Raw genomic sequence first — 25827 nt, 5'->3', positions numbered from 1 at the left:
GACTGCCTACTTCTGGACTTCTTTCCACAAGAGAAAAATAAAGCTTTATGTGTTTAGGTGACCTCACTCCCAGACCAATGCAACTCCTTATTATGAGAGCAGGAACCTGAATTTAGGCTCTCAGGGTCCAGCTCTGTCATCTTCTGTCATCTGCTCTGGCTTGTGTTGTCTGCTAGTTCCTACTATAAATTTGACTTCTTAGTCCTAGCACGCATGAGCTACTGCACTCGACATCAAGCCCTAGAGTATGGAAAAAGGGTAGAATCACATCTCAGATTTTATTTTTTTGAATTTTTATAAGAGTTTACTTGAGCCAAACTGATGTCATACGCCCAGGACCAAGATCTCAAATGCTCCCCCATCTTGGATTTTAATTGGTTGCTTCTATAGCCCTAAGCAGAAAAGAAAATAGCCAAAGGCACTTCTCTCTCTTTTTTTTAATGAGCTTCTTTTGCCTCCTGGCACTCGGTACCCTTTGGCATCTACTTTCAATTCCTATCACCAATCAAAGCTGATGCGGTGAGAGGAGAAATGTAGAATTACTATCATTGAAGTAATTTATGGGCGTGTAAATATTATTTTAAGAATGTGTTTGCATTTTGTAAGAGGGACCTATAAATTCAGTTGAACCTCAAAGATTTGTGAGTAGGTGGGTTTCGCTGGTACTCCTCACCTAATCCAAGCAGCTACCCCTCTCCTACTCGGCCCCTTAAACTCCCTCGCACCCTGCCCCCCCAGCACAGGGGCAGCCCAGCATAAAGCAGGGCTTTGGTGGTCACTGGGAACACTGCCACATCTAGGATTCAGAGAGTGCTAGAAGCTGATGGCAAGGAATGTGTTTTTTCACCATTCTCTATACATTTAAAAAATATCCTTAGTAGATATTTTGGCTATGGAATACAAATCAGGTAATTAAAAGTGTTTCACTTTTTTTTTTAAACCCTCACCTGAGGATTTTTTCCCATTGCTTTTCAGAGAGAGTGGAAGGGAGAGACAGAGAGAGAAACATCGATGTGAGAGAGACACATCGACTGGCTGCCTCCAGCACGTGCCCGGGGCTTAAGCCTGCAACTGAGGTCCATGCTCTTGGCCGGAATCGAACCCGGGACCCTTTAGTCCTCGGGCTGACGCTCTAACCACTGAGCCAGCCGGCCAGGGCTTCACCTTTTGATGTGTGTTCAGCAGGCTGTTAAACCCTCTGACAAATGTTCTCCCTTGCACCTTTCTGCTTCCGTTTCTCATCTGCTGCCCTGCTCCTTGGTGTAAAAGTCTACTTCCCCTTTCGTTCTGTGATAGTTGATGTTCCTTCTACGTGCACACCAGTTCTGCTGTGCCTATGGAGGGAAAAACAATTTTTAAATGAAACCACACACGAGCAAAGGCTTGGTTTCTGGCCTCAGCTGTATGACTCACGGGCTTAACGGTCTCGAGCACAGCATTTACCATTCCTGCGCCTCAGCTCCTTAGCTGAACAAGACGCAGAGGAGGCCGGGCGACTTGTCTGCTGGTGCAGGCCTGGCAGGTAGCCGTGCAGGGACCCGAGCCCAGGTGTTGGCTGACTTATCTCTGCAGAGAAATCTAAGCCACCCCTTCTCTGGACAAAGAGAAGACAAAGGAGGTCAAGCAGGTGAGATTTGCAGGCTCCCCTACAAAGTCATAGACAGAGGCAGGCGTTCCACTCTCTGAAGACGTGGCCTTGTGATTTGCACATACGGCACACTGGCCTCACAGAGATCAACCACGCTGACTGTCATTTTGGTTCACAGTATTACTGTCTTCGCCCCCGGGTACCAAATCTGCTTTAGATCGTACAGTTGCTGAGTCTCACCCAGGGGTGTAGGACCCTGTCACACAAGTTAAAAAAAAAAGACTGACAGCTGTTAGAGGGGAGAGGACAGGAGAGGGGGCTGGATGAAAGAAGGTGAAGGGATTAGCCAGAGAGCATATATGCATAACCCCTGGACACACACAACAGCCTGGTGATGGCCAGAGCAAGGGGGCAGAGGCTGGGTGGAGGTGAGCAAAGCGGGCTGGGAACTGGGACATCCGCAATAGTGTAAACCATGAAAATAAACTTTTAAAAATTCTCCTGAGAAGTTTGGCCGTTTACTTTCCCAGATGCTCACCCTGAGAATTATACTGGTCTCAGCTGAGTCTGAAGATGCTTTTGTTTCCAGTAAGCTACTAAGCCCATATTCCTTAAAGACATAATTTTTCTTGTTAGATAAACAAAATAAAAATTTTTTTTTCCCCTTGAAGAGACAAAAAAATAATGTTTGCCCTCTTCTTCATACAGAGAGATGATGCTTTTGAGCTGATATATGTGAGCCCCCTATATTTTAGGGAAAAATGTAAATTCTAGAAGTATTTCTGTGTTGGTATTCTTGATATAATATTAATGCATCTATGAGTTTAAAACTATTATTTTATCAAACAAGGAAAAACAGAATGAGTACTGACAATGACAATGGCTTAACTTTGCCAAATGTCACATCCTCTGTCTTCACCGGAGTCTTCAGGGAACATGGCAATAGTTAGGCTAACAGAACTCTGGAGCAGCCGACTGAAGATCTAAGCTCTTTTCCTGGGACTGGCGCTGACTCACTCCGTGACCATGCGCCTATCAGTTGACTGCCCTTAAGTTTCCAGCAGTTAGAATTTAGGAGGGTTTCCTAATTCACTAATGCTGTGAATGTGGGTATAACTGTGTTTGGAGATTTTTAAAAGGATCAGGGGTGAGCAAGCCTAAGACTTGAGTCTTAGACAACCTAGCATGAGGCATAACTAGTATTGTTAAAGAGCATTTAAATGTAATTGTATTATTTCTAAATGTCATCTTTTCTCCTTCAACCTTGTCTCGTTGTCATTTGGTAGGAAAGACCCCTCGATTTTAGAGGGTAAAGAGGAAGGAAGGGAAAAAGGGTGATTTTTGTCTTCCCTTCAGCCCCTCCTGTCTCTAGAAGTCTGATTATGCTCTTTCATAAATGACCTAGTTGAGTGTTATTTGGGGGGTTAGCGCAGTTACACTAACCCTTAAATGCTAGGAGGAATTCCTCATTTTTAAGCAAAGGGAAAGCCCCGTAGATTTCAAAATTCTCTCAGAGCTTGCCTCACTCCTTCATTTGCCCAACTATTGCCGAGTGCTGCACACTATGTGCGGCTCTGAGGATACAACACAATACAGATGTGGTGCCTGCACCCAAGGAACTGCCAACAGATCAGAAGCATCAGATATTTAAACAAAGTTTACACCACAGTGTGGTGAGTGTGAAGATGAAAGAAGACAGCGTCGGGGAGACGGGCATCTAGAAACAAAGTGGTTTACCAGTTAACCTTGGTGGCCCATGGAAGCAAGGAAAGGTCACTTTTCACGTACTGTAAGTTTTATAGTAATGGTTTTAAAAAATGAATATTTAATCCAACCGAATTGTACAGCAGGCAATGTGCCAGGCAGCAATAAAATCTACAAAAAAGCATCAGTTTTGGAGTTGGGCAGATAGAATTACAACTCCATTTCTGTCCAGAGGTATGACCTTGGGCAAGTTGCCTGACCTCTCAGAAGGTTTCTTCATTTAGAGAATGGAGATCATAAAAGTATCTACACCTCATGGGGTTGTATGAAGATTAAGTCAGACAATACACATACACGTCTAGCTCAGTTCTTGGCCTCTGGTAAGGCTGTCAGCATTTCTCACTGGACTAACCTGTCCTGTTCTCAAATTCATGTTCCAGAGTGAATGATTTAAAGCTTAAATCTGATGGGGGAACAGTGTAAGACTCATAAACTAGCTACGCAGTAGAATTAATAATGCGGCTGAATGAAGTGTGTAGATTTTTTTTTTTAATTGACTTTTAGAGAGAGAGAGGAAGGGAGAAGGGTAGAGATAGAAACATCGATGAGAGAGAAACATCACTGACCGGCTGCCTCCTGCATGCCCCCTACTGGGTATTGAGCCCGCAACCTGGGCATGTGCCCTGACAGGGAATCACACATGACCTCCTGGTTCATAGGTCAACACCTAACCACTGAGCCACACTGGCCGGCCAGTGTGTAGATTCTTGATCTACACTTGTGTGCTGTTAGAGCAAACTGAGGTTACCTTTTCTTTTACTCATTGTAGCAACTCATTGAGCAATGATGAGCCCTTAGTTATACCGGGGCCACAAATTCATTTCAAATCTGGGTTAAAAGACAGTTCTGACTTGTTGACAATTTTGATAAAGCACGGGGAATCAGAACGTGTGTGTGTGGTGTGTGTGGTGTGTGTGGTATGTGTATGTGTGTGTGCATGTGAGTGTTGGGGTGTGTGCTTTATAGCCTTTTTTAAGCAAATTATATAACATTTATATACCATAGTCTCCTTAACTGTAAAACAGAAACATTAGCAGTGTCACCTTAATAGGGATTTTATGGAACTTTAAGTAAAATGAAAATGTATGCTAAAGGTTGTCATCAAGTGTGCAGTGCAGAGCAAATTCAAGTTATTTTCTGTTCGAAATAGCAGTAGAGTTACAACTGAGACACACACAGAAGAACGATTCCAGTGCTAACAGCATAAAGGGGGCTAAAGATGAGTGACCGTCAAGTCACCGGCTAACTCTGAGCGCTCACCTTGTACTGTTACCATTCTGGTCAGTCATCCTGGTGTTCTTTCTGTTCCTTGAACCAACCACATTTGTTTTCACCTCCTGACCTTGGCACTTATGATCTCTCTACCTGGTTAGCCACTCCCCTGGATGCCTGGATAGCTTCTCCTCGTTTGGGCTTCATCTCTAATGACACCTTCCTTCTCAGAGATGCTCCCCAACATCAGCCAAGCTAATGGCACCACTACCCCACTGCGCTCCAGTCTCCTGTGGCTGCATTATTATTTTCTTCTTACCACTTATTAGCTAAACATCTTATTTATTTTTTGCTTTTTTCTGGATGGAATTACTACCAAGTAAAGGCACAGTGTCCTCTTTACAAAGGACCCGAGTGACCAAGCGGTCTGTCACCAAGCTAGATCGGACTGCCAACACTTTGGATGACAGTCAGGAAGTTCACAGAGACTTGTCAACTCAGAGAAACCATCAGCTGGAAACCTGACCTTCCAGAGGAACGAGGTGGGTAAGGAAACTCACGTGACGATGAATAGCACTTAAGAGGCTCAGGATAAAGGACTTTTTTTTTTTTGCTTTGCCATTAAGTGTTGGAGTTGGCCTAAAATGTTAGCAGAAATAACAGTTTGGAAAATAGAATTTCTTATTTGTCAATACCCTGCAACCTGAATCCTATGGAAAAAACAGAATGACGTAGCCCGGGAGACATGAAACTGACAATTTCCCATATAATGCATTTGGATAAGTAACGATATCCTTTTAGAGGTTAAATTCAACACATACTTACACATCTTTCAGATAACTGATTTATCTACGATTTCTATTCTATAGCATATGAAGTGTTATTTAAAAATACTCTCTCACTTAGTTCCATCATCTAAAGCAACATTTTAATATGTCCCATTTATTACTGGCATTTCCCAAACTCTGTTTTCAAAAAGTATTTCTTTACTTTTGAGATGTTTAAATCCCTTCCCACTCACTGTTTACATACCTGCCCCACCGCTCAGGCCCCAAGCCCTGCTTCCAGCTGTCGGCAGATCTCTACTTGGTGTTTCCCCTTCTATATTCCAATTCAGAATTATACATAACCTGCTGCGATACTTACAGAGACGCATAATTACAGCTGTCTGTGTATGTGTATGTGTCTGTCTCTCTCATTAGATCCTACTTGTATGACTAAATATGTAGTCCTGGTGCTTACTCATTACAGTCATTCAATAAAATGCTGTCACTTTATATAGGGGTGGGCAAAAGTAGGTTTACAGTCGCGAGCATGCAAAAGTTTATTCTTGTATTACTGATTAATTACTGTATTATTTATTATTATTAACCTACTTTTGCCCACCTTTACATATTTCTACAGTGTTAACTTTTGTTTCTTTTTTTTTTTTTTTACCATTGCCCATATGTCACTCTATTATTACTATTTGAATGTCATCATGGGTGGAATTGGGTCATTTGTTTTTATATTTTTCTACGTTAAAAAACTCATACCTTCTTTTTAAAAAAGGAAAGCAAAGAGTAATGGGAGAAAGATCATGCTGTCTAAGAGAGACAGCTCTTGATTTCCAGTTACCTGGAAGGAAACATATTGAAGAAAATCACAGAGAACAGAGGAATCTCTACATACTTCTATTTTTCAATTATTTTACTCAGTCACTTAAATAAGGACTGTGGAGTATTTTGAACACAGACTCTGAGTCAGGGTCTTGGGTTTCAATCCTGGCTCGGACTCTCACTTATCTTGTTTGGCCTTAGGCATATTTCTTAATCTTTCTGTGTCTTAACTTCCTCATTTCTGAAATGGGTCCCTTATAGTAGGATGCTTTCTGAAGGTAGATTTCATGCTTTTCCTTGGATTTTGGACAGTGAGTTAGTGGGTCATATCATCGTTTCTAATGATAATTAAAATGTAGAACTTACTCCTTTTGTTTGGGACAAATTTTATCATTTCTCTTTCTTCTCCCCAACTTTACACTCCCACATCAGCCAGTCTAATAGTGTTTCATTTAATCTTGATGCTTAAAATTTATACTTGAACAGCGCTTCATTATTTATAAAGTGCTCTCATATACATTTAATATCCAATATTTTTACTGGTTCAATATTTTTTACAATTTGTCCTCACAATCCAGTGATGGAGAAATTATTCATAACATTTCTATTCTCAGATGTATTATTTGAAGCTCTGAGAATAATTATTGGGTCAGTAAGTACACATAGGAGCAGAACCACAAATTGAACTTAGCTCTCTAGTTTAAAAAGCCTGTACTCTTTCCATTTCACTACAGTTAAATATTGGTAATTAAATTACTAATAAAATTCTCTGAGTATTTTCCAGAGGTGTTCGGTCAAGAGAGTTGGTCCTAGAACAGATAGAACCACAGTGGCAAAGCAATCAGGGTGGAGGAAGGTGGTGAGGAAAGACCAATATTGGCTATGAGTAAGTCACAAAACTAACAAAGTTTAAATGTGAAATATACAGTCATAGGCATATTATACAGCAGATTTATCTGTTTTTTTTACTACAATATGTCATCCAACCTAAGACAGCATTGATTATAAGAAGTGCCACCAAGAAAGAAAAAGAACAACCACCTTGCCAATTAAGCTATGATATGCCATTGATGATAAGATACTTTCAGATTTTAAAAAGTTAAAAGGTAAAATAAAGGCTTCTTAAAACCAAGGAAATATAGTCCTGGTAACTGCAGAGGGTATGAAAATTCTCAAAATCAGTCATAATCCAACCTTCCTAGACAGTCAATAAGCATTTATTAAGTGCCTATAGGTGCGCACAAAGAAGCAAAATGCATCATCTAGGGAAAGAGGCTTAAGTGCTACATATGAAATATTAATTGCTGTCCTTCGGTTTCACAATGATGACCACTGTCGAACAAAACAGACCCACTTGTGCAAAAAGATGTCTGAGCGCGCTGGTGCAGGGATGGTGTAGGTATAGGAGGGAGCAGTCAAGAGCAGGAACAGCTAGGGGAGGGAGGGTCGGCTGCAGGATAAGTAGTAAAAATGGGAGGAGGTACAGTATTTAATTTAACCAAGATCTCCACCGAAATTTAAGAGCGGTCTGAATCTTAGCCACACCAGATCTGAAGTTATAAAATAGATTTGTTGTCCTGTATGTGAAATGATGCTTTAAAACATCAGCTTTGAAAGGGGCTTCATAGATTTTTGTAACATCTATAGCTTCACTCGTAATACCGAAGATATTTCCATTCCTGAGTATTTTTTAAATCACGAAAATTGAAAACTGGGTAATTTTAATACCTCTCCAATTAGAACTAAATGTTAATTGACTAAATATTTGGGCATTTCTTAGAAATTAAATTTTGTTATGGCTGGTTATCAACCTCCTTGATGACTTAAAAGTTTTAGATTTTGTGATTAAAGTTTAAAAAATTGTTTGGGCTGAAACCAAACCTCTAAATATTTCACTTGGGCATTTTCTATGTATTATGATTATCATCACAAAATCTGTGTGCTGAACTGGAAAAATGAAATTAGGCTGTTTACTTCTAATTAAAAACATTTCTGTTTCTGCAGTGAGAACTTCATAAATAAATTACTCCATAACGTGAAATAATTGCTTTTGGAATTACCCAAATAAAAAAAGATACTCAACCTTTTAGCCGTGCATTATGTGCATGAATTTATTATTAATCTGAGAAATAATATCCTGCAACATCATTAAGTTTCATGCCTAAGTGGTGAACTATATTATACATTCTGCTGTTGTCACATAGTGGCTTGTGACTGAGGAAAAACAAACTTAGTAATGGTAATTACTTCTTTTGAGAGGCAAAACTATAAATAAATAATAATGTAGAGCAATTTCATTTTCAAACGTCAATAATGAATTCCATCGGCCGCATGCCATTAAAAATCAAAGAGGTTACTTACATGCCTCAGATCTTTTTACATCTTTATTCCTCCCATTTTAAAAGCACAGGTCGATCCATCGATAATAATGTTATTTTGATTTGTTTGACTTAAACTTTTTTAAAAATGACAAAAACCTCCAATTTCTTTCTCTCTTCAATTCTCTGGAGCCTAGAGAACGCAAATGAATGCTAAAGGGAATCAAAGGCAAGGGAGCGACCTTTTAAGAGGGTGGTTGGGGGGACCATGACATGCAGTGCCAGCCTTTGACACCCAGAGCCCAGCGGTGATAACGGCACCTACATGTGACTTCATCACTATCACTGCCCTAGGTGTGCACAAGCTGAGGACCAGGTAAGGCAACATGGAAACCTTCCTGACAAATGATTTCCTGCGAACGAATGAAAAGAGTCACTGACAACTTGTTATAAATATCCACTGGGCCCGAAAACAGATCCAAATCTCTATGTCCGAGTCTGTTTTGGGGAGCGCCCTCCCACAGACTCCCAGCAGCAGCACCTACAGCAAGTCAGACACACAACGCACACGCACGGAAAGTCTTCTCTGATATCCTGTATTTAAGTTAATATGGCAACAGTTTACTCCTTCCCGGCTGCCCCCCAAACCTCCCCTTTCTGGGGGCAGTGGCCAGCAGACCCCTATAGCTCCTCTGGACTTTGAAACCAGAACATCAAGTCAGCCTTATGCCACCTGCCAAAATGCCTTGTCCCAGGTTAGAGCACTGGCGTACCTTTGCGCGAGCAGAACATTTCTGAGCTCCTTCCTGCAGGCCGCGCACGGCAACAGGCCCGGCTCAGGGGCAGAGGACAGGGATCTGGGTCCCTGCGCTTCCCGGGAGTGCACTTCCTTCCTGGGACTGCCAGGTCCCTGACCCCTGCCGGCGGTGTGAGCGAGGCTCTGGCTTTCTGTTTCTACGCGCCGTATCCGCCTCATGACTCCGGGCTTCCTCTTGGCTCCCGAGCACTTTGGACACGCTGCCAGCATGCGCCACCTAGTAGCTCAGGAAGCTGACCCCCTCGTTCATCACGGGTGCGAGCACAGAGCTCGGCATCTCACTCACACGGTGTCTTATTGCAAAGCCTGCCAACGGCGCCGCCCTCCAACAAATCTCTGTTGTTTACTTCTAATGGCACCGACAGGCCGCAGCTTTAACAGGGCTGGGTCTTTTGTAACGTGTCGGTGTTTTGTACCTTTGCAGACATTTAAATGCTGCGAGTTCACTGTCCAAACACGTTCGATTCCTGCCCCTGCCCAGCCCCCGGCAGAGCCTTCAGCTGCATCGTGGTGACACAGCACACACTGCTCTGCAATAGACTGCTTTCTGTATTTTTTCCCTATGAGGACAAGGAGAGAATCGGCCACAACACCCATTATACGGTTAAACACTTCGTAACTGAACAAATGGATGAGTCATAGTAACTCTCTCCTTCCGACGTGGCCCGCCTCTTAAACCATATCTTGTGTTTGCCCTTTGAAAGCAAACGGCATGGTGACAGCCTGGCCCTATCTGATGCCCTGGTCATTTCCTTAACGTTCAGTTCTAGAGAAGATTTTGGTGGAGGCTGCCCATTTACTCTTCCCTGTCATCACGTTTTTATGAAGTCCTCCAAAGGTAGCTCACTGAGGTATACCCATATTATAATACTGTATTTTGTTGGGGGGGGGGGGAGGTGGGAATCACAATCATCGGGCAGAGAAAATGTCACCTTAGCTGGTGAAAATCCCTGCCAAGTCCAAGGACTACTGGATCCCAACACAGGCGGGCTTCAGAGGCAAGTGAAAAAACATATATATACAAATCATTAAAAAATGTGTGCAGTTAGTACATTGTAATGAACTGACTGATTATAAAGAAAATGGAGTTTTCTCTCTTAAGTGAGGTACTGAATGGGAAATAAATGTGGTCCAGATGCTGAGGGATGGATGGTGTCAGTTCTGAAAGAAGGTTCTCCAGGGGACGGATGCAAGGAAAGACTAGAGAACACATCTAGCGTTTCTACAAGAAAGGTTACTTACCAAATATTTAACTAAATTTGCTTTCAAACAGAGAGGGTGTTTTAAGAGCAATTCTTATAAGAAAATTTGAACTGCTTATAGTAGTCATTATCGTTGGCTATATATAAGGTATTTCAAGTGAGTGAGGAGTCATGGAAAATGCACACTTCACAACATTCCTGTAAGTTTAGCCTGTATGAAAGAGCTTTCACTAAACCAGATTGGGGAGCACGTCACAAACATTAATGTCTCTTACTGAGCAACTAGGTGTCCCAGGCAGGCCTGCACTAAGCACTGGGGTTACGGTGATGATTCAGCCACCCCATACCCACAGCCTTTATTTCCTTCTTTCTTTCTCCCGGGGATCATACTTTCTGGCTAAAGAGAAAAAGTCCCTTAAAGTTCTGTGTTTCCTTTGGGAAAGATGTCTCACTTTGGGCAGGGAGCACGTTTCCCATTGTCTCCTTCCTTCCTGTTGGGTTACTCAGCAAGCTGCCCAAACTCTGGGCTGTATCCGCGAGGGCAGATTGCAGAGCAAAGAGCAATTAAAATTTCGGTTCCTCCACGCTACAGTCATGAGGCCCGAGGTGAATTTTTTAACTCTCTGCCTTTCAGAATTCTCATCGATGAAAATAGGATTTTAATACTTCCTACCTCACGGGGCCGCTATGAGGATTAAATGATTCAATATAGGCAAGGTACTTAGACTAGTACTTGGCATGTAGTAAGTGCTCAATAAATACCAGCTTGTTAAGTTACCATTACGAAGACAGAACTGTAAAAGTACATGTAAATACTTTACACAGTCCCTGCCATGCCAAGATGAGCCGTGTTAACACAACATTCTTTATAATGTAGATATTAGGATGAAATCTTCAAAACAAAGCTTTTCTTAACTATCTGATTTATGAAATGCAAAACTGTCGTAAGAGAAGAGATGCAGGAAGAAAATAAAGAAAAACCCCAGATCATAATGACAAATTAGTTTTGAGCTTGATTTCAAGTGCCTGTAATAAAATCTATCAAAGAAAATGAATGGTTACACACATCAATTATATAGCATACGCAAATTATTATACCCTAAAAGAGTTATATAAAGTTAATGCTTGATTAAAATCTTTGCATCAACCCATGGCGCTTTAGACACTGCCTAAGAGTGTATATTTTTAATTTTTTACCCTGTAAATTATTATAATTATTAGTTATAAAATTTCCCTGGATATGAATTATGTGCCTTACATACACTGTTTTCATTTCCATATGATTCTCCTTTCCATTTTCTCCCCTTATCCTAACTCATTTGTATTTCTTTCACACAAACTTGAAAGAGTAGGCTTACCCGAAAAACATGGATTTTTAACAAAGGGAGACAATCTTTAAGATTATGGACATCGAGAAAGGGAAATAACGAAGATCAGGTATAAGAAAGTAAAGCGAAAAATGATGAACTGATTGATTAGACACTGATTAATAGGGAAAGAAAATGGAGTAGGTGTCATTTTAGAAAACAATTCAAGATCTTGCAGTCATAGGGGTCAATCTTGGAGATAAGTCACTCCTCCTGGAAAACAGAATGACCTGTATTTATTTTACATGTTTTTTATCATACAGAGATGTCTAAATTAAAATTATGTAACATTTGGTCTACTTAGACCATGTGGCTGGAGACTGACGTAAAAATTGGAATTCATTATTTTATTTTTTAAATGATGTATTACACCTTGTCGTATTACAGTAACAAAAGTCACTGCTATAGTCCAAAAGCAGAAGTACTCTCCAAAACCGTCTAACGGCTGGAAAAGAACCTAGATGTAGGCTAAGCTAATGTTGGGACATCAGGAAAGAATGGGGATGGGGAAGGGCAAAGGGAAGAGATTTGGGATGTCCGGGCTGCTAGTTCGTTGGTGACAAAGGTTATGTCCCACCTGTTGCTACCATTCTGAGATCACCCTCCCAGTTCTGCAGGTTCTATTCAATTCTGGCTCATTAATTCTCAGGGCAACATCTTTGCACTAGTGAGCCTCTTCTCCCATGGTCCTGGTCCCCAATATTCCTTCTTCCCCATAAAATGCAGGCCAGTGTGTGTTTTCGGGCCAAGTACAAAATCATGAGTACAGTGGAAATCAATCTCCAGACTAAATTAGCCCAGAAAGAGCGGACTCACTGCTCACTATCATGGGATCTGGCCCTAAGAACTTTCCATCACCACCCTCTTGCTCATGGAGCTTAAGACATGTAAGCCTCTTTGCTGTTCTTTGAACGCATCGAGCATGTTTCTGTCCTAAGGCCTTTGCACCTTCAGTTCCCCTTCCCTTATTTTGTTCTTCCTCAGACTGGCCTGACCTTGGTCAATCATTTTATTTAAGTTCCTGTTTATATACCTCTTCCTTGGAGAGGTCTTCCCTGATGACAGTATCTAAGGAAGCACCCCCTTATTTTTCTTTCATGACACCTATTAACTGATATTATACATTTACATGTGTGAGTAGTCACCTCTACCCGAATGTAAGCTCTAAGTATTGTATGTTTTTGCTATAGTCTCTGCATCCAAAACATTGGAAAACTGTGAGAGGTCAATATATATTTCTGTTCAATGACCCAACCAGAAGTTGCTGGGCACAGAACAGGTGTTCAATGAGTATTTGTGGAAAACTGTATTGACTGAATGAATGTATTCATGCTTTATGCTAGTTTCAAAAAATGTATTCAAAATAATCCCATTCTTTTAATTTTATTTATTAAAAATTTTTACTGATTGATTTTAGAGAGAGAGAGAAGGGTGAGAGAGAGAAACATCGATTTGTTGCTCCACTTATTTATGCATTCATTGGCTGACTGTTGTATATGCCCTGACCCGAGATCGAGCCCGCAACCTTGGCATATCACAATCACGTTCTAACCTACGGAGCTATCTGGCCCAGCTCAAGCACTGAGGTTGCCAAACAGAGGTCCAGCGACATCCTGGTGCCGTTTCACCACTAACAACTTCTATAAACTAGACTTAATGATAAGGTCCCCTTTAAAAAGAATCAAAATCAGAATTCTAAAAGATGCAATGCATCAGAGCAGTACCTAGAGCTAAATTCGCTAGGCAGGCAGGCAGAGTTCGGAGTGGGAGTGGGACGATATATATGCCATCAGCATTCTAAGCCCAACATGGCCAGAGCTGAACAATGGGAGGCTTTATTTATAGGAGTCCTTTGCACCCACTTACAAAGTTGCTAAACCAGTTTCGGCTTCCTTTGTGGGCATTTTGGTCAAAGAGGAAAAGCATGTCTTGGCTTGTCACTGGGTACTGAAAGCTGATCTCTAATGGAAAAGGAACAGATTTATCAAGATTATTTACCTTCACAAGAGCCCTAACTTAATGCGGCTCAAAGCTACCCACACAAGGAAAAATGGTTTCCTTTCCTTATCACACCCCGCCCCCTTCTTTCTTAGATATGAGAAATGCACCTGGACTAACCTGCAAGCCATGCTAAAGGCAGAAGTTTAAATCTTAGAGAGTATACAAAGCAGTCTTCAGTTGCCCACAGAAATCACCAATAAGATGTCCAAATCGTGATCCATCTGTCATTAGGCTACTGAAGATTTGCCCCAAAAGTACATAAACTCAAGAGAGCCTTCATAAAACAGATACCTTAAAAACAAAGTTGAATGGTGGGGCTCCAATGTACTGGTAAAGTTAGGGGCTTTGAAATCAGACACAGTTGATTCTGAATGATCTCTCTGTCATTGATTGTGTAGCTTTGGCTGAATTATATAAAGCTCTCTATCCCCTCGTTGCCTCATTAGTAAAAATGGAGAAATAACATCCACCTGCCAGGGTATTGAATTAGGATTAAAAGAGATAATGTATATAAACTGTCTAAGTACAATGTTTGCCATATGTTTAAATAACTCCCTGAGCCTGGCTGGCATGGCTCAGCGGTTGAGCATCGACCTAGGATCCAGGAGATCGAGGTTCGATTCCCGGTCAGGGCACAGGCCAGGGTTGCAGGCTCGATCCCCAGTTGGGGGCATGCAGGAGGCAGCCGATCAATGACTCTCATTGATATTTCTATTTCTCTCTCCCTCTCTCTTCCTCTTTCTGAAATCAATAAAAACATATTTAAAAAAAAAATTCCCTGAGCCCTTCAGCAGGCTGACAAACTCTGATTTAATACAAAGCACAAGGACTGACTTAAGGAGGAAGGGATGGAGGGGAGGCACCTGAGACTGCGTGGGGGGGATGGCACAAACCAGCAAAGGAAGGAAAGCAGGAGACAGTTAGGAGTCCAGACAAGGGCACAAGAAGCTTGAACTCGGGCAGTCCCAGGGAGGGGGACTACTTGCTGGGGAGTGCAAGGAGACGGGCGACTCCCACTGTTCACGCCGGGGACAGAAAGAGAGAGCGCTGCTGCCCTTGAAGCCAGCAGGGAGGAAAGGATGGCTTGAATCAAAAAAGGTCATTTGAATCCTGGAGATGTTTCCAGGGACTCTTCGAATATTAGGGGGAAGTTGTCCAGCTGAAAGTGGACATGGGGTGCGTGAAGCTAGACAGACAGGTGAGCACTCAGGTTGCAATTTAGAGTCAGCTGCATACGGGTGAGTTGATACCACAGCCAAAACTACGCTCAAGAAAGGAAGAAGTTAGAGAGAGGCAAGAACAGGGGAGCCAGACGACGTGTGTTCAGGTCAGGAGTAGCAGCCCTGTGCTTTATTTTTCAGCCCTAGAGGCAGAGCGTCAAACCCACTGTCTGTAAAAGGCGTGGGAAGCATCGTGGGAAGCATCGTGGGGGGCTCTACACTCCCTTGGTTTCTGGGCCATTGGTCAGTTAGGATCTTCTTACTGACACAACAAAAGCCATTCAGAGAGGGTTCCTTTCTTTTTGGGGGGTTAAGTGGCAAAAACTAACACTCCCTGCGCGTATGGCCAGTGCTGGGGTGGCACGCAGAACAATGAGCTCCGAAGTGTCCTGTCCTAGTCCCCAGAACCCAGGAGCATGTTGCCTTACATGGCGAAGGGGAGCTAAGGTTGCGAATCAGTTGGCCTTGAGATGGGAGATTATCCTCGTGGGCCCAAGGAAGTCACGGGGTCCTCGTAAGTCAGGGGTGGGGAACGTCCGGCCCGCGGGCTGTACACAGTTGCTCTGGCCCTGCCAAGGCAGCTGTAGGCGGGACTCAAAATGCAATATCTAGGAGCTCTTTTCATAGCTAATTTTTAAGTTGGTAATTTTGTATGGCCCATGAATGATGTTATAAATATTCAAATGGCCCTTGGCAGAAAAAAGGTTCCCCACCCCTTTCATAAGTGGAAGAGGGAGACAGGAGAGTCAGTGTCTGAGTGATGGGATATCAGGGAGACTTGACCGGCCATTGCTGCCTTTGAAGACGGCGGGGGCCACAAGCCAAGGGTTGTAACTGGAAACCTCTAGAAGCTAGAAAAGGGGGGAAAAAAAAAAAAGAGCCTATCCTAGAGCCTCCAGAAAGGATGCAGCCTTATCCACATATTGATGTTAGCCAGGTGAGATGCACTTTAAACTTTAAACCACCAGACCTATAAGATAATAAATTTGTGCTGTTTCAAGCCACTCACTTTTTTGGTAATTTGTTACAACTGCAACAGGAAACTGATACATCTCTGATAAATATCCTGGTGAATGCATACCATACCTGCTGGACCTATTACTATCCCCACTTACAAAAATACTCTTATCCACTATTTCTTCCCCCTCCAAATTCTTCTGAATATTGTTGACAGGTGCCTTCATTCATCATCTTTATTTCTTAGAAATTTCCTCAACTTCGTTCTACTTACCTAATGATACCTATGTCATAGTATAAGGAAAGGAGAATGGATTATAATCACACCTAATAAAAAAAAAATATGCTTGTGGTCTTGTTAGGATGACTAGTTATTTTGTATCAGTTGCTTTCAACCAGGAAAGTAAAAAAGGCCTGGTCACAAATAACTAAGTGCCATTCCATCAAGCTTAGTGTTTATGTTGTTTCTTGAGGCTTTTAGCAATGACCTTGCTCACAATATTAAGTCCCAGCTATTTCTGTGCTGGCTCCTCCCCTACACAATGTGGTTGGCTCAGCTAAAGCAGGCCATTAGGCCCTAGATGGACTCTGGTTGAAGAAGCAAGAATATCTGACCTGTACAAATAGACCTCAGACAGAAACCAAGCAATGCAAGAAGCCAGACCCGCTCCATCCTTATGTTTTAATTCCTACAGTTTTAATTCTGATAATTCCTTTTAAAAAATTTTAGTTTTGGGGTGTAAAATATTAGACTTCTAAAAATCTTGATGAATTACAGAGTAATCTCTTCTAAAAGCTTGCCTTTGCCAGTGGAATCTTTTTCCTCGCACCCGTTCATCACAAAGGAAGGATTCTTCCCCAAGGCAAATTAGAAGTCCCAGGATCTCACCTCCTTCAAGTTGTGAGGTTTCAAGAAATCTAAGCTGAAGAGAGCATTACGTAGCTCTGACCTGTTAAGTGACTGTAATGTGATGTGGCTTTTTAGCTAGAATGACATCCTGTGTGATCTCAAATCCTTTGTGTAGAGAGATGTGTGAATCATATGCATATACGTGTTCACAGGCCACGCAAACACAATCACATGCTTGTACACATACACAGGCAGTTTAACTAGCTTCCCTCTTGGTATAACCTTCAGGCATATTACATTAACTTGTTGGAAACAACTCTATATTAACAAACAAAAGAACACTTACGTAACTTATCAAAAGAAAGGCATGTCTTTTGTGTTATTGCAAACAGCTGTACAACCATTTGTTAATCAGCTGTGTGCTGAAAAGGCAGTAAACAGTTTTATTCAGTAAAACTCTTCCTGTCTCCTCTTTGTCCCCCATTTGAAATCATGCAATCCAGCACTTTAATAAAGCAACTGAGATCTGTTACTGCATAAACTTCTACATCTGTCCACAGTAAACAGATGGATGAGCTCAAAAGCAATGGTCTCTAATGATGCAAGTCATAAGAGCAATACCCAAAGAATTTTACAAAAAGCTAAGAACCAATATCCTATCCAATTTGGAGGATTTCAATAATACTGTATGTGACAGAAAGGGAAAAGATGGTGACATCGAAGAGTTGTTTGTAAAACTCACATAAATATGCAGACTCATCCAAAAACTTACACATGTTGTGCTCATGGTAGTAAAGCATGAACATGGGGAACGAGTTTTGCACTCTGTCCCCTAACAGCAATTGCCTGCTTCTCACAGAGCCATGTTTTCCTGTTCTCCTGGCTATTAACGGCCTACGTTTTTCAAGAAACATGGCAGTCCACGACTGTGGAACGCAATAAGCCTTACAAGTATTCTCTCCCTTCTGCCATGAGAGGATATATGTGGTTGCATTTATGGCCCACAACTGATTTTTGCACATTAATCTTATATTCTGCACCTTTGCTAAATTCATTTATTAGCTCTAGTGGTTTTTTGCAGATTCTTTGGGATCCTCCATGTATCAGAATCATGTCACCTGCAAAAAGATTTTCCAACTTGGATGCCTTTTATTTCATTCTCTGGACTAATTGCTATGGGTAGAAATACTAGTAATATCTTAAAGTGACAATGACGGGCATCCTTGACTGCTTACTGATTTTAATGGGAAAGGTTTCAGTCTTTCACCATTGAGTATTACATTAGCTGTGATTTTTGCACATATGCCCTTTAGCATGTTGAGGAAGTTGCTTTCCATCCCTATTTTACTGAGTGTTATCAAAAAAGGGTATTGGATTTCGTCAAGCGGCTGTTCTGTATCAGTTGAGATGATCGTGTGGCTTTTCGCTTCCAATCTATTTATCTGTATATTACATTGATTAATTTTCTGAGGTTGATGCACCCTAGCATTCCTGAGATAAGTCTCACTTGCTCCTGTTATATAATCTTTTAATATGTTTGAATTAGGTTTCCTAATATTTTGTGGAGGATTTCTATGTGTATAGTCACACAAGATGTTGGTCTGTAGTTTCCTTGTTTTGTTTTTGCCTGGTTTCAGTATGAGGGTTATGCTGGTCTCACAGAATGACATGGGATATTATGATAATCAGTTTTATTCATCAACATGGCTAAGCCATGGCACCTAGATACTTGCTCAAACACCAGTCTAAATGTGGAAGTGAAGGTTTTTAAAAAAATGAGGTTAACATTTCAATAAAGCAGATTACTATCATACACATACACACACACATTTAAAGAGTGGGTTAGGTTTTTATAAAGCCTAATTGTTGCTTTGAGGTCAAGTATTAGTGCATACAATCAGTACACCATACAAGCCTGCTTTTTCAAAAGTTTTCCCATTTAATCCCTGTAAGTGTTCAGGTTCCTTCTGTGTATTCTTGATTTTTAAAGACATTTCAAGGAATTTCTGTCTAAGATATTTTCAGATGCTTCAAATCTTTATTTTTAGAGAAAAATTACATGTTCAATAGTAAACATCTGGGCAATAAAGAAGAGTAATAAAAATAAAATAACAATCTAGCCCATCACCCACAGGAAACCATCATTAAATAATACATACCCTCACAGGCTGGGCACATACTTAATGACTGATTCTTAAGATATACTGTAGACATTTTAATGGATAGATTTTAGCTCAGAAGGATGGTAGTATTATCTACCACACACCATTTTAAAAACATAAAAAGACGAAAACTATTAAAGACTTTTTTGGTTCTTTCTTTTATATAGGCAAACTACATAAAAAGTGTTTGGCACTCTATGTTATTGGAGGAAAGCTAATTTGAGGATGATGACAGCACCATGGCTTTCTGACTCTAGATATAATTTCGGAAAATATATCAGAGAAAATGCCCATGTTCTCATAGAGGATGCTCAATTAGCGGCATCATTCTCTCTCCTTGCAGCAATTACTAACAACAGGACTGACTCTAGTTACAATATAGTGAGAGAGGTCAGGCCAGGCAGGAGAGAACAAAGCATAACTAAAGACTGAAGCATGCCTTTGAGATAGAGGCTATGATAAATTAATAGAGAAATGAGATTTTTTTTTCACCCGTAAATTGGCAAAGATGCCTTTTTTTTAAGATTTTTTTTGCAAGGATGCTTTTAAAGTAATAATACTCAGTGGTGAAAGTGAGGTCAGCCGGCTTTTTCATGTACTGTTGAAGGGAATGTAAACTGGCCCTCCTTTCTAGAAGGTGATTTAATACATTTGAATAAAAAATATCTTAAGAATGTTCATGCCTTTCAGATCTAGTAACTCCAATTCTGGTGATTTACTCTAAATAATGAGAATTATACAGGGGTGGGCAAAAGGAGGTTTACAGCTGTGAGTACACGAAACACAGTTTATTCTTGTATTATTATTACTAATTATTGTTATTTTCTATATGAAAACTGTAAGCCTATTTTTGCCCTTCTCTGTATGAACAAAAATACTGTTTTTTAGTATAATACAATAAATGTCACCCTAAATTTCTCAAATTAATAAACCTGTACTTGATATTTGTTTCATTGATGTGAGCCTGTGAATGACCAAAGAATCCCTGAAAACCTAATCACTAAAAAATGATGTTCATTCCTTTAAGGTCCTCATGCCATTTAGCCAATAGGATACTGAATAGTTGCAGAACAAACAGCTTAGCTTCTTGTTATCACAGAAACGGTCCATCGTCTTCTGACTGAGGAAAGGGAAAACATCACTTGGCTTGTTAACCAAAAATTTAAGGCATTATTTGGGTAGTGGCTGTTATTACTTGTGCTCAAGATCCACCTTGCCTATAATCTTTAATGGCCTAAATACCTTTAAAATGGTATTAAATCTGCACTCATACATTTTTTCCTGGAGCAACAGTTATTTAAATACCAAATAACAGGCCTGAATCTTTTTAAGCTTCGTGGTATTGGTCAACTTTTTTTGAGCCAGCGGAACCCATCCTCATGTACATTTTGGTTACAGAGCAAGTAATCAAGGTGGTTAACTGAAATTTTCTTTTCATAGGTTGTGTTTCAACTGTTTCAGGAGGCTGGAATGTGAGGTTTTGTAATAGTTGCTAATAGTGGCTTTAATTGACCACATCTCAACAATCCAGGAAGCACCTGCAGTGGAAGTGGTTTACACCAGAACCCTGAGGTCTAGCAGAGTAGAGGTTTACAGTTGGGTGGATTGATAATTCTTGGTTTTAGTTATATTATTGCTGTTGCCTTCTACTTCCATTAGGTAAATCCAGAGATACCACTGCCCTCCCACTAACATCAACCTCTGGTGGTGGAAATAAACTGCTCTCTTTCTTAAAATTACAGTTAAGTATTAATTGTTGTTATTTCTTCACAATCCCCCAAAGCCTCGAGTAAGGTAAAGGGGGAATCATGAAGTTGCCTCTACTAATCAATCCTTAGATTCTTCACCCTGAGTGCTTCTAACAGTACCAGGCCCATAGTAGGCACCTGAGAAATAATTTAACTCTTAATTTAATATGGGAGAGGAAGTCTGGCAAAGCGGGAAGAAGTGACTTTTCAGTAGTCTAATCCTGAATCTTCCACCATTTTTGTTACTTTGGGCACTTTCAGGACCTCAGTTTCCTCATTAGTGTGATCCTATAATACTGGATACAGTTTTGTGACTATAAGGGTATGACTTGTGAAAAAGTAAAATTATGTATCAGACAGCAGGGGGCAGCAGTGTGTCAAGAAATGCATCTGTAGCTCTAAAGCCCAGGTGTCCTCTCATTTCCCTTGAACTGAGTAACTTGTATTTAAATATTCCATCAAGTTATTACATCCTGTGAGATAAGGGGGAAAAAACCCTATTTCCTCAGAGAAAGAATGTGTAAGCTGTCTTTTATTTCTGTAAAAATGGAGTTTTTCATTCAAGGATCAAGGAAAACTCATTTGTGCCTTCTGATTTCAATTCCACGTGAGAAGCAGTTAGTCACGGGACACACAAGAACCAAATTTAGGGATTGTGGTGGTGGCGATATTTCCAGTTCACTGTTTACTATGTGTTAGTTATCAAAATGCCAGAGAGATTAAGTAATCTGCTTAAAATCATGCAGATGTACAAGCCCTGATAGAAAGCTTTTGACTACTGTGTCATAAGAAGTGGTTGGTTTAAAAAGTAAATGAGGGATTATGTGACTTTCTTGCAAACAAATTAAAACCAAGAAGCAAGGAGTATTTTCCCCCTTGCTTGAAAAAGTAAACAAAAGGTTCAGTCCTGAGTTAACCCACTATGTAGCAGACCCACCCAAAGTAACTCAAGACAGTCTGGAGTCCTTTTGAGACATTACATTTCCCACCACCATACTGCTTTCTTTTTTTGTTTCTATCCAGAAGACCGTTCAGTTGGCTTTGCCTTCACGGGCCTGAAATTCTGAGTAATCTCTTGTCTAAATCTGTATCTTTCCCTTCTCTGTTCTCAGGCATTCTAGTACGTTTTGTTTTTCCTTTCCCCAGATCAAAAATAATGGTTTAAATACTAACATTTCCATCCAGACACATGCCGACACAAAAGGACAAACATGCAAACCGGAGAGGTTTCAAGAAGGGGGGGAGGGGAAGCGCCAGGCTGTGGCGTCCGTCTGGGCGCAGCAGTGGCCACATCTGCGCAACACACGTCCAACAAAACTCACTGGCGGTTACACGCCGACCTGCTTGGACTTCCAGGGGAAATTTAGCCTACTGTTTGAGAACGTTCTTTATTCAAAGTCCATCTTAACTGAGCAACCACCATTAAAGCTCCTTGGTACTTTCAAATGTAACCACACAGTCACGACAGGCAAGCTTTCCAGAGACATTGACCATGACCTTCAAGTGGCTTCCGTACTGTGTTTCCCTAGGTAGGCACTTTCTCTCTCTCTCAGAGGACAGTGTCGCATGAGTTCCTCTCTCCTAATGAGCCCTTCCTCCATGCGCACTCTTGGTTGATGATCTCGCTACCTCATTTAGTGAAAAAGTGGAGCATTTAGTAGACTCTCAGCACCATGCCGACCCACCATGAGCATCTGCCCTCTCCCCCCCCCCCAGCCTTCTCACCTGCTCCTGTTTGACGCTCATTTCTCTCCCCTGCTCTCTTGCCTATGAAGGGACAGTCCCTCTGAGACTCTCCACTCTCCTCTCCCTCGTCAAATTTCCCCTTCCCGACTGTGTTGCTCTCATCCACATAAACATAGGCTGTTGTTTCTCCCATCTTAAAAAAAGCTCTCCCTTGGCCTAATTTACTCCACATAAATTGCTCTTCTTGGTCTGCACCTCGATGCAGAAGAACTCCTTGAAATTTCCTACATCTGCTGTTTCTCCTTCTTCCCTCCCCATGCTGTCTCTTAAAGCCTCTCCAGTTGGGCCGGCAGGCAGAGCACTGCACGGCCCTCAAAGTCATCGGCGGCCTCCACCCCAACGACGCCGATGGCCGTCGCAGTCCTTCACCACGGGATCACCTCCTCCACACGCTGCCTTCGCCGGCCTCCAGGGCACCACGGCCTCCTGGTTTCCGCCTGTTCCGCGGCTTCTTCCTTCTGCCTCTTTGGCCAGCCCTTCTTTTTCTCAACTCTGGGGACTCTGGTCCTCAGTCCCCGGTCATCTGTTGATGCTTGCTCTTTTGTGAGCTCATCTATAGTTTTGTTTTCATTTATATATTATAAACTGCCAAATTAATATTTCAAGAACAATTTCTCCCCCAAATTCCAGATTCATAGGGTCAACTTGTTTATTCTGTATCTCCACTGGAGGCCTAGTTAACATCTCAAACTTAACATGTTCGGAAATAAACTCCGAAATTCCCTGCAAGCCTGCTCCACCCCCATCTTTCCCACTTTACATGAGAGAACCTGGATTCATTTGCTCTGGTCAAGAGCCTTAGAGGAATACTTGACACCTTATTTTGTGTTTTTTCTTCCTCTTTACTCTCTTACACCCCACATCCTACCCATCAGGAAAACCCGTTGGATCTACATTTAAAATATATCCAGAATGTGACCACTTCTCACTACCCCATCACTACCATCTTGGCCCGAACCACCGTTACTGCTCACCTGCACCACAGCAAGAACTTCCTAACTGGTCTCTCTGCTTCCACCCTTGCTGGTCCCCGGTCTATTCTGCACATCCCAGTAAAATGTAAGTCCGATCTTGTCACTTTGCTAAAAAATCATTAATCACTCCTCCATTCACTCTGAGCAAGAGCTACAGTGCTGTAATCCAGAATAAAAGCTTCTAAGATGACACCATGTGACCTGGCTCCCATTATTTCTCCAAACTCATCCCCCATCTTTTCTGCCCTTGTTCACCTCTTTCCAATCACACTCACTTGGATGCTCCTGAGACATAAAGCAAGCTCCTGCCTCAGGGCCTTTCCTTCCTTCTTCCTGGGATTTTATTTCCCCAGGTATCTGCATTGCTAGCCCCTCACCCTCTAAAAATCTGTGCTCATCTGTGCCGCTTCACCAGTGAGGTTTACAATTACTACCATGAAAGGAAAAACCCAACACACCCCTCCTCTGGCACTGCTGATCTCCTTTACCTGCCTGGACATTTTCTTTACTCATTAGCACTTATCACTTAATTTACTATATAATTAACTCATTTATGGTGTTCATTCATTCTTTACTATTATTATTATTGGCCTTTCTCTATTGACATATAAGCTCCATGAGGAACTAAATTACTGTAGTACATAGAACGGTGGGTAATCAGATAATGTAAAATTTCAAAAGAGTAGAAATTCAATTAGAAAAGATAACTTGTAATCTGGATAATAGGTATAGAACTTAGTAAATTAGTTTGGACAACAGTTGCCTGAGGGAACATATGATTTCCTAGGTTGTAAGAAAGAGGGATGGCTTGAAAAATTCCTCTTAAAAGAAGGGTCTTGGCTTGCTAACCTGTACTTGGACAGAATTTTCCTAGAAGCAGCACTACGAAGCCCAAGAAACCCCATCCGCAACCCAAATCAATGACCAGAGTTGCTGTAGCAGCCTGGATATGATGATAATATTCTCATTGTTTGAGTGAGTAATGCTAAACATAAAATGCAGAGGTGATGAAGAGATGAATATTGTTCAAATTGGGTTTATAGACAATGTGAATTTTCTAATCAACATGATTACTTGATTATGTTTGTTTCTTTACAAGCTTAGTTTTAATTTTTATCAAAGTTCCACATGGACTAAAGAAGCCAATCATTAGTTCTCCCAGGTTTCTTGTAAAATACAGCACTTCCTCCAATCTCTTCCTTTTTCCACTCCCCAGAGTCAACCTTGAACTCTTTCCATTTTGACCTGCTCCAGCCTGAACTAATTCCATAGACTTATTCAAAGTCTCTGTATTTTCGTGATTCCTTCATAAAATCAGCCTGCTGTGCAAATAATAAGCTTTAGCAGTTATATTCTAAAAATAGCAAATAACAACACTGCTGTTGCTTCATAAGATTTTTTTCTGTATAAATGTGCCATTTCCTTTTTAATTTTGTTAAAATTAAATGTTACTTATAAACACAGTAAGAAATTTAACTCTTGAAGATTAGCAAAGGCTAAGTTGAAGTGTTGTAAAAATCTATATTTTTATTTAAAAATAAGCATATTCTCCCTTGTTGAATACTTATCACTGAGCAGAAAGTATAGTAAGTTCTACAGTGGCAGGGACATTTCTGTTTTGATAGATATGTCCATGGATTCTGTATGCTGGATAAACATAACATTGGTTAAATATGGGAAAGAAAATTTCATTGTCCCCAGGTTTGCTATTTTTAGCTGTCACACAGAACAAGTACCTTGTGTTTGGCTTATTATTAACTTTTACTCTTAGACTTTCATATAACCTTGTTGTACCTAATAAGTCTTTATTAAGTTTATTTTTCTCTAACTGAGCCACCCTGAGTTTTGACCGATATTTCTTTTTTATACATTTTCTGTCTTGATGTCTTTCTTATCAGTTATTTTTATAAATTATCTGATAGCATTAGAAAATTTATCAGCCACTGCCTGGAAAATGTTCAATTTTCTGATTTTTTTCTATACCAGTAATTCTTTTGAGAATATAAATATTATTGTCTTATGGTAAATAAATATGACATTTAATGTGTTATAATTTCATTTTATTTATCTGTCCTTATGCTAGAGTGAAAAATGTTTCTAGAAATAGTTTGGAAGCTTTTTCCCCCCAACTCATGCCCCAGAATCAAAATATTGCAGATAGCTAACATATCTGGTCCTCTTAAAAATCAAAGGTTGGCAATTTCTGGTACTTATTCCATACAAGGGCCACTACAGAAATACCCAAATCTATTGTCATTTGCATAAGATTCTACCATTTAGTTAATTTCCATGCTTCAATAGCA

At 40.9% G+C, this 25827-nt stretch overlaps 1 protein-coding gene across 13 annotated transcripts in view; it reads right to left on the bottom strand.

The window, feature by feature from the left end:
• Positions 1-25827, bottom strand: part of OXR1 (oxidation resistance 1) — a 185102-nt gene that overhangs the window by 58642 nt on the left and 100633 nt on the right. For 2 of the 13 annotated variants that reach the window (XM_081117059.1, XM_081117064.1), the window contains exon 1: positions 9254-9515. The exons of the other annotated variants lie outside the window; for them this stretch is intronic. In XM_081117059.1, coding sequence (XP_080973185.1) covers positions 9254-9272 — 19 coding nt within the window. In that variant the 5' untranslated portion in view covers positions 9273-9515. Of the gene's footprint in view, positions 1-9253; positions 9516-25827 lie in introns of those variants that run through there. 13 annotated transcript variants of the gene reach the window in all.

Source organism: Miniopterus schreibersii, assembly GCF_964146895.1.
Source record: "Miniopterus schreibersii genome assembly, chromosome: 17".
NCBI classification, from domain to species: Eukaryota; Metazoa; Chordata; class Mammalia; order Chiroptera; family Miniopteridae; genus Miniopterus; species Miniopterus schreibersii.
The sequence above is the reverse complement of the archived record's forward strand: the minus strand, read 5'-3'. Positions and strand labels throughout refer to the sequence as shown.